At 46.4% G+C, this 11565-nt stretch overlaps 1 protein-coding gene across 1 annotated transcript in view; it reads left to right on the top strand.

Moving 5' to 3' along the window:
• The first annotated feature begins 4201 nt into the window (after positions 1–4201).
• EPHA4 (EPH receptor A4) overlaps positions 4202–11565 on the top strand; it is a 105286-nt gene continuing 97922 nt past the window's right edge. The window contains exons 1-3 of the mRNA XM_062005363.1: positions 4202–4292; positions 5253–5320; positions 9716–10379. Coding sequence (XP_061861347.1) covers positions 4202–4292; positions 5253–5320; positions 9716–10379 — 823 coding nt within the window. The remainder of the gene's footprint in view (positions 4293–5252; positions 5321–9715; positions 10380–11565) is intronic.

Below are 11565 nucleotides of genomic sequence, written 5' to 3'. Positions count from 1 at the left end.
TCCTTTTGACAATGAGACTCAGTGTGTGTGTTAAACTTCCTGGAGTGATTTTACACTCTTTTGCAAATAGCCAAGTAGTGTGGAAGTTGTGTGGGTGTAACTGGGATCACATTTTTGTGGGAAAAGGCTTTTGAGAGGAGCTGGGTAAATTTTTCCTTCAGGCTGTGAAATAGCATACTAAAGGAAGAGTTTGTACTTCTCCTCCCAACACCCCTCCCTTTCTTCTTTTTCCTCTTTTTTTTCCCCTTTTCTTTTTTTTTTTTCCCATCTAAATGTACTGCTGGGCCTCAGGAGGCTCATGAACACATAGAGCTTCCTACTGAGGTTGTCACTTGACTGACAGCAAAAAGCTTCTGGGGAGATGGACGAGTGTGAGTAGGTGGACATAGAAAAATGGAGAATGAAAAGAGAAAGTAAAAATAGAGCAGAATGTTCATCCAAAATCACAGCCCTTTTGGGGTCTGTAGTGTATTTATCTTATGAATGCTGCATTTGTGATTGGGCAAAATGTAAACCAACTACATATATGTAAGTGCATGTGAGATAAGTCTATCCACAACGCTCCATTAGAGATGCTATTAACTAGGGAAAGGCACTCAAGACAAACCACGTGTACCAATGCTCAACTATTTGCATACTACTATATCCCTTGGTGCTATAAAATAGAAGGAAAACACATTTTGAATGAATAGGAAATGCAGCAATCTATCAGCCCTCGAATTTTAGGAGGATTAACAGTTTTGATAAGGCTAGGACAAAGGCTGGACTCGATGATCTTAAAGGTCTCTCCCACCTGAAACAATTCTATGATTCCATGTTTGTGTATTCATGTGCCTGTTTGTACTGTTTGAGTCCTATAAGCAGTTGCCTAAATAATTCAGTTGGAGTTGACCTCTGTGAAGCAGCCAGGATCAAACATCCAACACGTTGGCATAATTACTGCAGTGTGTGCTTCAAGTGAATATAGTTTCACTGAGGAGCTGGGACAAATATAAGAGCTGAGACAAATATCAGAGGTGCTGGCTGTGCTTTTTTTTGAGCTGCATTTAATTGACTGTTTAAATGGTGTAAACTTGACTATGGTGCAAACATGATTAGCTCCCATCAAAACCGAATCACTCCTGATCGGGAGTTAAAATAACATAAGTTGTCAGGCTGGCAGCAGCACAGGCTGCTCAGTCAGTGGGCAGCTAAGAAAAATGTAACTGATCAATGGCTGTAGCAAAATTTTAAGGAATAAATTTGGATGTCAGGTACTTCGTTGTAAGGTGGAGTTACTTGCTGAAGCTGAGAACAGAATTTAGTCCAAGTATCAATGACATCTGTTAAACCAAGCTGGGCTTTTACAATCTGTTGAAATGACACAAAGTAAGGAAATTGTGATTATTTTGGCAAGGTTTCTTAAAAAAACCCCTCACTTTTCTTGGAGCCAAAACGTAGTAGAGTTGGTAGAATTGCAAACATTTTAGTTTATGACATTTGTAGGCCCTTTGTACTTTGTCTGTATTTATGTGAACTTTGGAAATAATTTTAAATTGCATTAATATAATAGAAATATTTTTAAGGTTTCAAAGCATTTAATCTTTTTAATGACAATTGATTTTTCTGGCACTGAGACAAAAGTAACTTCAATTAAAAAAAGAAGACTTTTTGATGCTCCACCATTCCCATAAAGTTGATCCTGACTTACAGCAGATCTGTCAGATGCATCAAAGATGTGAAAACAAGAACAATCAGAATGCTTTAATTGAGGACTGCCCATATTTTTGTGTAAATAATAAAAAGGGAACTAATCCTTTTCTTCCTCCTCATTAGGCCAAGAATTCTTGTAGATAATTAAAGTCAGGAAGTACAAGTTTTAACAGTTGCATTGACTTGCTGCACCGTTTCCTAACTCCCATTATCCGAGCAGCAGCTTTAAAGATTTATTTTCTACAGAGAGGAAAAAGTACACCAGTTATCTTTTCGGAATTATCTTTAAGGTTCTGCCAGTGGATACTCCAAAATAAACGTTCAAGGCAAGGGAAAACAATCTGAGCCTCAGACTATAGAAACCTCATTGTGAATACTGTGTTAATAAACCTTTTAAAAGCTGTTTTAACAAAAACGACAATAAAAAATGCACCCTACCTAGATCTTGAGCTAAAATTAAGTCATATGGAAGATACTCTGTATTTTGAAGCAAGAAGTACTAGCAAGAGTGTGTTTGTTAAGTGTTACATTTTACAGATACTTGAATTTGGGAAAAAATAAGGTCATTTAAAGAGGTAACAGCTGATTCACCACAGGCATGTTTCCGGTTAGATAGGCAAACTTCAGTTTGGATTCAAAGTATTTTTTTCACTAACCGAGCTTCTCCAGGAGTTCTGTGCTTAAACTAAAGTTAATGGTGCAAATAATTCGTTTTACCCTAGACAGAGGAAAAAGTCTTTAGAGCGTGTGGGTGCGATTTGCTGAAGCTGGGGTGCTGGGATGGAGCCGGGGGGCTGGGATGGAATCGGGAAGGGTTTGTGTCCTTCGCAGGGGATGCCGAGAGGGCGCTGCGAGAACGAGGCGATACTATGGAGTCAGGGCGATGCTGTGAGATCAGGGCGATGCTGGGAGGACGAGGCCATGCTGCGGGGGACAGTGGTGCTGCCGGGTCAGGGCGATGCTGAAGCTGCCCGCGTACACGCACCGCTCTCGGCTTTACTCCCGCAGGTTTTTGTCCCAGCCCAGGGGCCAGCGTGCCCCGGCGCCGGGAGTGAGGGAAGCGCAACCGCAGGTGAAGGGGCTCAAAACCTCTCTGCTAATCGAAGGGAGGGAAACTGAGGCAGCGCCCTAGCCAAGTACCTGAGGTGAAAACTAAGTGTAGGCTTAGTGCCCGGGAGCAGAAGGCGCTGTCGTTTCTGAAGGTTTTCCAAGCACAAGCAGTGCAGGTTGTTGCTAGCATCGTTACCGATAACGGCAGTGCCGAAGCGGAGCCTGCAAGCCGCGGCCAGGCAGAGCCTTGTCGGGCAGGAGCCAGGGGTGGTTGCAGCCCGTCCCACCGGAGCTCGGCTGCCTGACAGTCCCCGGGTGGCTCTGGAGGCATTGGCCAAGGACGGCGACACTGCCCGGCGCACCGGGACGGGTGTTAGCGGACTCTGAAAAAGTATGGATTTACTGTAAATACGTGTTTAGAGAGTGTGTTTTTTTTCAAGTCTCATGGTCGAAGCGTCCAGAGCAAAGCAGAGGCGTAGATACACACCTTTGTAAGAGGAATATCCTCTGCCTAAAGACGTCAGCCCGTACAGGTGTCACCCGACACCGAGCTGTCGCGAACTGCGGGCATCTCTACACGTGTCTGCCCCGTCTATAGGGCTGGAATGGGTGGAATAGGGGTGCAATAGGGATGTATGCGTGAGCGTCCTTACGAGCTTCGGCCTTCGGAGGGAGTGGCGCGGCACCTTGGGCTTTCCCCAAGCCCCCCGCTGCTCCTTTGCGTAAAAGCATTAACGATTTGCACGTTCGCTGTAAACGGAGGGGACTCGTCCTCTGCTGCTGCTGCCGGGGAAGCTCCTCCGGGAGTTGCCGCGGCTCTGCCGGAGCTGTCCGCTTCTCCCCCTCCGCCGGGGGAAACCCGTTCCCCGGCTGGGGCCCGGCGGAGCCCTTTCCCCCGCCCGCTCCGGGGCACCCGCGCCGCGCCGCTCCGCCAGGTGGCGCTGTTGCTCAACGGTGGCGCCGCGCGGGGCGGTGCGACGGGAAGCTCCCGGGACCGGGGCTGGCCCGGGCTCCGCGGGGCCGGTCCGTCTGAGCCGCGCACTTGCGGCTTCCCCTGCCGCTCCGTTGACAGAGGGAGAGAGCCGCGGGACAGAGGGAGAGCTGCTCCGAGCTTTGTGTTTATTTTCCCCTTTTTCTGACAGTTTTTGGTGTTCGGACACTGTCAACACTAAACAGCCCGGTGAGGCGCCCTCCTCCCGCCGGCGCCGCTGCCAGGGCAGGGCAGAGCGGAGCTCACCCGCCAGCGGTCCGCAGCCCGCACCCCGGCCGCGCTGCCCGCTCGGTGCTGCGGTGCGGCGGGGGCGGGACGGGGCGGGGCGTGCGGCGCGGGGCGGGCGGCGATTGGCGGCCGGGTGTGACGGGCGGCGGCGCCCCGCCCCCTTGGCAATGTCTATCGCCCGCCGCGCGCCCCATGTAGGCAGTTATTCCACTGGGATAGAGCGGCCGGAGCGGCGGCGGCATGGCCGGGGTCCCGTTCTGCGCCCTCCTCCCGCTCCTCTTCGGCGTCTGCGGGGCTGTCACCGGCTCCCGAGTTTATCCCGCCAACGAAGGTGAGGCGCCGTGCGTGTCCCGCGCTGGGCTCCGCGTTCTCTCGGTGGGGCACCGGGGCGGGAGAAAAGTTCGGTGCCCGCCGGGCGGGCGGCGGGCGATGGTCCCCCTCACCGTCTCGCCTCTCTGCTCGCCGCCGGGACCGCGCTTGCCCCGGCCGGCTGCCGGCCGACCGGCAGCCGCTGACCTGCCAGAGCAGCGCTCTGGGGGAGGACGGGGGGTCCGCCCGCAGCGGCACAGGTGTCGCGGGATGGAGCGGCTCCCACCATCCCCGCGCTTTCCCCCGCGCCGCTGCCAGTCGCTCCGGGCCGGCCCGTAGCCGTGCAGCGCTCCCGCGAGCAGCGACGCCGGGGCGGCCCCGAGCTGGGAGGGCGACTCATTAAACCGGTTCTCCCGGGAGCTCTTGGCGGCTCCGCGCCGTTTCCCGGGGCCGTGCCGCAGCCCGTCCTGCGGGACGGTTCGGCGGCGGCGCTGCGGCGGCAGCCCGAGGGCGTCCCGCGGTGCGGGCGGCCGCCGGTCGCGTCGAGGAGCCCCCCGTGAGGTCTCTCAGTGCCGGGCGAGTACCCTGGGTCCCAATAAGCAGCACTTTTGCACTCGTCGGTTGCGCCTGTGCCCGGCGGCGGGAGATGCGGCGCCGCTGCGCTGCGCCCCGGGTCCGCCCGCCCGCTCCCTCGCTCGCTCTGCCCTCCGCGGCCGGCGCAGTCTGGGGAGCGTTGTCCCAGTGGGGTCGGGATCTCACGGCCTCCTCCGCGCCCTCTGCGCGGCTGGAACGAGAGTGCGGTTCCTCAGACCTAAGCAGGAGAGAGTTTCAAATTGGCGCAGTCGGAAGTCACGTTTCCTTTCAAGTTGAAGGTGAATGCGGTCCCGCTCCGCACATATGGAAACGCTCAGGTGAACGATTTGTTTTAATATTGCCTTTTGGCAGCTGGAATTTAATCTATTTTATTTGTACCTTTCTGCAGTTACCTTGCTGGATTCCAGATCAGTTCAGGGAGAACTGGGGTGGATAGCAAGTCCCTTGGAAGGAGGGGTAAGTTTTTTAAACCGCTATCTGATCAAAAGTGTAAAGGGGGTGATTAGTAACTTTCAGAGAGTCCTAATGGCACGATTGTTGTTGATTGTGGCGAGGAGGTCAGATTTCTTCCCTGGCTTACCTAGTGAATTACTCTTTGTTGGAGAAACTCTATACTCCCTTTGGATAGTTTTGTCGTGGAAGGAGTGGAAACCAAAAGGGCAGAAAAGAGGTTTCAGAATTAAGAGATTGGTTGAGGCATAGGCTTAGATGCCTATTTAAAACTGAAATACCAACAAGAAACGTGATCTGGCTACTGGACTGGCATTCTTGACTGTAATTATTATATCTATGGGCTGTCTGGGCTGGGAGATGTTCAGGGTGATTGTTCTGTTTCTGGATGAAGGAGATCAATAAACAAGATAGACCTTTTGGCGTGGTGGGACAGTTGTCCTATTTCAGGGTGTAAATATCATATGTTTTGGTGTCTGAACAGAGAAACTGAAGCACCCAATGCTTGATGGTGATTCCTTGGGGTTTTTTAATGAAATTTTTCAAAGAGACGATTGTACGAGAATATTGTTTGAATTCACTGCCCGGTGGTGATAACATGAGTCACACATCCATCACTGGGGCGCAGAGCCCCTTTGCTTGGTGAGCTTGTGTCTGTGCTAATTCAGCTTTCGATTAGTGGATGGGCCCTGTGCTGCTCCCTCATCTGTGCCATGTCCTGCAGGGTGCCCAGGGCCTTCTGTGGGAAATTCCTGAGATGCTGGACTTCAGAGGTGGTGGGAGCTGGTAGAGCCCCTGCTTCATGAGCTCTCTTGGGATTTGTTTTTTTGAAACAAACAATTAGTAATGCTTTTTCTTTCTTAAAGTGAGCAATTTAAGAAAAAATGCCAGCAGTACACACTGAACATTAATATACTGAAACACCCCACCTTCAAATCCTTTCAATGTTAAATGAGTCAAGCAGCTTAGTATGTTTAAGCAGAAGTAGCTTAAGTTGAACTGATGGAAAATAAAGTCCTAAAAGATCAGGACAACACAACAAAACTGGATTCTCAAGGAAACCTACACATTTACTTTTCTTTGTGCGTTCCCACTTGTAATTAGAAGGAGCAAAGCTAAGGAAACAGCAGTGAGTGGAAGGAATCCGAGGTTGTGTTGGTTGTCGATGCATTATGCATAAGCTCTGAATAACCATAACATGGGAGAATGGGTGATTGTTTTGCTCCCCCATTGTTGTTCTGGGTGAACTTGACTACAGTCCTGGCTTGTGCTCTGCCTGAGCACACTGTGCTGTCCCTGAGCTGGATTTTTCAAAGAGAGGGGAAGTGATTGGCAGGCCTCTGGCAGCGCCGGCGGTTCGCATTCACTGCTGATTGCAGGCAATTGCCCTCATCTTTTGACAGTGTGGAAAGGTACAGCTCTATCTCAGTGAGAGACGGGCTTCCTTGTTAATCCTACATACTGGAAAGGTCAGCTAATGAGACATGATCTTTCCTAGGGCTCTGCAAGGGATGTGTACACTGTATATTAAAATAGGGCCTAAAATACAAGTTTTATCAAGTTAGTAGTAGAATTGATCAGAGGATGCCTGTATATTATTAATGGCTGTTGGACTCCCTCTTTTCCTCCATATTTTCTCTGAAAGCACCATGCAAGCTTGAGAAGGAAATATGTGCTCTGATTGTGGACGTGACTAGTTTCACTAAACCTACATACGTGTGTTCTATTTTTAAGCCAGTAGTGAAAAATTTAAGAGTACATGGTCTGTCTCTGAGATACAGTGCTTGGAAAGCATTTATTTTAACTTCATATGCTGCAGATTTATTTCAAGCATCAGAAATGAACTTCTGCTTTATCTTCCTGGCAAGATTCTGTCCTTTGGAGATGTTTTTCTTTTTTTTTTTCCTCTAACTGTGGGTACTTTATTGTTGATTTAAAAAAAAACAAGTGTTTTTTCTAAATCTATACCATGCAGTTCCTGATGTGTGAGGATTATGTTGATAAGATGGGCTGGAGATAAACATCGTCATTTAGCAGTGACTAGCAGTAATCAAATATATAGTAGCCTGGAGGAATTAATGAATTGCACTAGAAATGTAATTAATGATTTACTCTTGCATTTCACAGTTGAAAAGCAGGCTTTGCACCCAGAATGTTTTTCCTCTGCATCATTTAACTATGGGAAGACTTGAATTACAAAAATAATTTCAGCTTGAAAGCAAAAAGTTGCAGCTTTGACCACATACTTAGAGTAACAGATCATTTACACTGGCTGGAAATTTGGGACTGTAGTTATTTTCAGCCCTAACAGTAAGATGCACTCGGGTTTCTTTTGTGTATGTGTGTTTATGAAATAAGAAACCCAGCTCTATCTGAGTGTTTGTCAGGAGATGGGGGCGTGTTGAGAAACTGATCTGAAACTTACTGAATTTACTTGCAGTCTGTCTGTTGACCTCAGCGATCTCTTTATTGAATCCTCTAGCAGCATCCTCCATTGTGTAAATGTACTAAAGGAAATCCCATCAACAAGTATTATTTCCCTCTGCTTCTTCCTTTCTCTTGTACCACACACAATACAGGTAGCGTAGACAGTCTGAAGATAAGCAGAATGGAAAGTGATGGATCACAGAGACAATATTGTAACAGTAAAGTAGCCCTGGCAGCTGTAAATTAAACAACTTTGTCTTCTTACTAACACCGTGTTATGCTTTACATTGATAGATGGCTTTTTAAGATGTATTTTTTCCTTTTGTCTGAAAAGGACTGACATGCTGAGTATTGATTCCCCTTCCCCCCCGCCCTTCATTTTAATTTGCAGTTATCTCTAGGCAGCAAATAAAATATTATTCTTTCTGCTCCTAGTGACTCATGGAGCTAACTACTGTCATTCTATAAATGGATTCAGCTAAGCTGGAATCTTTTTAAGTAAAAATCACTTGCATAAGAGCAGTCCTTGTGAGAAGAATGCAGGATATTATACAAGAAGCCCCTTAACACTAAGAAGGCTTCTGTTTATCAAAGCCATGGCTTCAGTAGTTCTGAAAAGCACTTCTGGGAAGTCTCTTTAAAGTTACTACTGTTTTCAAAGGATAATTTGATATGCTTCATTGTATCGCCTGCAAACCCAGACAGTATATCATTATCTAATATATTGTGGGTTTGGTGGGTTTTTTTAAAGAAGGATTTTTCTGATTCTAAAGTGCTATGGCTTGGTTGTTTGGTTTTTTTTTTTTTCTTACTGTATCTCTCCCTAATGCCCTACTTTCTTCTTTCTCCCTACCAGGAAAGCACTGTGATAAACTTTATTCTCTCTGATAATACTTAAACCATTATCTTTTCTTTTAAACTGTGTATGTGTGCTTTCCTTTCATAAGTTCATCGTGCTGAACTACTGAATTAGAGCCAAATATTTTCTTTCCATACTTTCCTTGGTTTGCATGTATTATTGTTGTTTCACGTTACCTGTTAGTTTGGTACTTCTGGAGGTGCCTGAACGTGATTTGAGGGGTTTAAGAGTTTTGGAAGTAGGCTGCTACCATAATAATTCAGGATTTACCCTTTCCTGATAACTGTTTTTTGAGAATATGAATTTAGCTATTTTTTGACGTTTCCTCTAGGATAAGATGTGTAATATTCCTTCCTCCTTTTCGCACATTCCTGCTAATAAGAAACTTTGGTTGGATAGCAATGTTATGGCAGCATTGATGGTAGGCTGATGTTATCATCTTCTCCCGTGTCCTTTCATCTCTAAGTGCCACCCAAATTGAGGACACTGTTCTTTGTAGACATCCTGCCCTGCTCCAAAGTAAAGATTATTTGCTGAGCATGCCTGGGATAGTGCTAGGTTAGAGAAATATTAAGGAATGGCTTGAGGGTTTAAAATATGTGGTAGTGATGCCAGAAACGTAGTGTCTCTGCCCTGTGCTTTTTTGTGTGGCTAAGTCATGATATCAAGTTGTTTCCTCCCACATATGAGGTGGGGTCTGTATGTTACCTGCCATGTCTGCTGCAAGGGAAATACTATAGTGCTGTGCTGTGCAAGTCTTTAACTTGCCACATGTAGCACTGATCTATACAGGGTCCTGTGGACTGAACTGTACTGCAAATAAATGCAGCAATTCAGTAGAACATTCTTGGATCGGTTCAGAGGGCCTTCAAAACCCTTTGCTCCTCTGGATGTTACTTTTTCAGGAGAAACAAGCTCAAAATCAGATTCTTCTTTCAATGTGCTGGCTATGACTGGGTCTGAGTTTGAAGTGCCTTTTTTTTAATTTGTTTTCTTGTAATGGGAAAAAAAAAGCCATCTCCATGTTGTGGAAGAGCAAATGATGTTTGCTGCAAAGCTCTGTGGTTCCTTTTAATGCTGATGTGTTTTTTTTCTTCCCCTTTCCCTCTTCACAGTGGGAGGAAGTAAGCATTATGGATGAGAAGAACACTCCGATCCGCACCTATCAAGTCTGCAACGTGATGGAGCCCAGCCAGAATAATTGGTTACGAACTGATTGGATTCCCCGTGAGGGAGCTCAAAGGGTATATATTGAAATCAAGTTCACACTAAGAGACTGCAACAGCCTGCCAGGTGTCATGGGAACTTGCAAAGAGACTTTCAACCTTTATTACTATGAATCAAATAATGATAAGGAGCGTTTTATTCGAGAGAGCCAGTTTGCCAAGATCGACACAATCGCTGCTGATGAGAGCTTCACACAGGTGGACATTGGTGACAGGATCATGAAGCTAAATACAGAAGTACGGGATGTAGGACCACTCAGCAAGAAAGGGTTTTACCTGGCTTTTCAGGACGTTGGTGCCTGCATTGCTTTGGTCTCCGTTCGTGTCTTCTATAAGAGGTGCCCGTTGACAGTTCGAAACCTGGCACAGTTTCCAGACACAATTACTGGGGCTGATACATCTTCTCTGGTGGAGGTTCGTGGCTCCTGTGTCAACAACTCGGAAGAGAAGGATGTGCCAAAAATGTACTGTGGGGCAGATGGTGAATGGCTGGTGCCCATTGGCAACTGTCTGTGCAATGCTGGCTATGAAGAACGTAATGGTGAATGCCAAGGTAGGATGAGCCATATTGTACTCTTCATTAGGGCTTAGTTGAATGTGTAATTGAATCGGAGATGAGAGTAAATGGAGTAAAGCCAATAATTAGCAGCCCCTGTGGGATGTGGTGGGACAGAGGGGTTTAATGAAGAAGTCCGATAGCTCCAGGTGGCAAGGCTCAGAATGATATAATGCAAAACAAATGATGCTGCCATACTAGGCAGAAGGGTGAAACACATTTTCTAGCAGGTGCCTAAATTTGAATTGACTCACAATAGTCACCAAAATGTGAACGACTGCAAACCAGTGCAGTCAAGCTACTGTTGTTTAAAGAGACAAATCTTTGAAGTTTTCTCTGAAGTGAACTTTAAGCATAGGAAGCAGTGGCAAAGGCTCTGTTGGTAATGCAGTAGGTTAAGAACCAGCAAGGGAGGGAGGGAACAGGAGTTTTAGCTGGATTACTTTCTCACTTTGGGAAGGGGAAGTCTTTGTTTTACTTGTTGCAAAATTTTACCACTAAATAACCCTTTGATATTTGACACTGCTGCCTTTGTTAAATATTTTCATTTCTCAGAGGGTCTCTATTGTCAGCTTAATAATAGAGGTGCTAGGATACTCTTAGAAATGCTAAAAGTCTCCACCCCACCCTCCCACACACACCATCCTGTGTGCTGCAGAATTAGGGATTAAAGTTTCTACAAAAGACAGATTATCCTAAACAGAAAACCTATCTTTTTCTTTACGTCCTCTTTCTGGAAAAAGAAGTTGTAAAAGGTTAAGGAAGGAGAGAAGGGACTTTAGAAAGAAGCTGAGGCTAAAGATATTTTCTAAGCTTTTGCTCATGTAAGCATAAATTAAGATCAAACTTCAGCCCACTGACCTGTGCAAAAATCCGTTTAAGTTTGCTGGGTACTGAATTGAAGATGCTCAACTCCTTAGTGGATTTGGATCCATGTTTTTGGAGCCAAATGGCTTTGCTTCACATCTTCTTGGTGTGTTTCTCTTTCATTTCCTTTCATCTTGAGACTGAGGACAAGGTAGTGGTGCAAGTAACTGCCTGCTTTTGTGCTAGACTCCTAAGAGAACAGTGTATTTTGAATGTCCTACTTGATGATTGCTTTTAAATGATAATTTACAGTCAATATGAAGCTCATTATTATGCATTGAAATTAAGCTTTGTCAGGAAAGAAGCTCTAAATGTA

This window comes from Colius striatus, chromosome 12, assembly GCF_028858725.1.
Source record: "Colius striatus isolate bColStr4 chromosome 12, bColStr4.1.hap1, whole genome shotgun sequence".
NCBI lineage: Eukaryota > Metazoa > Chordata > Aves > Coliiformes > Coliidae > Colius > Colius striatus.
Note: the sequence above shows the minus strand (reverse complement) of the source record. Positions and strands in the feature narration are given on the sequence as shown.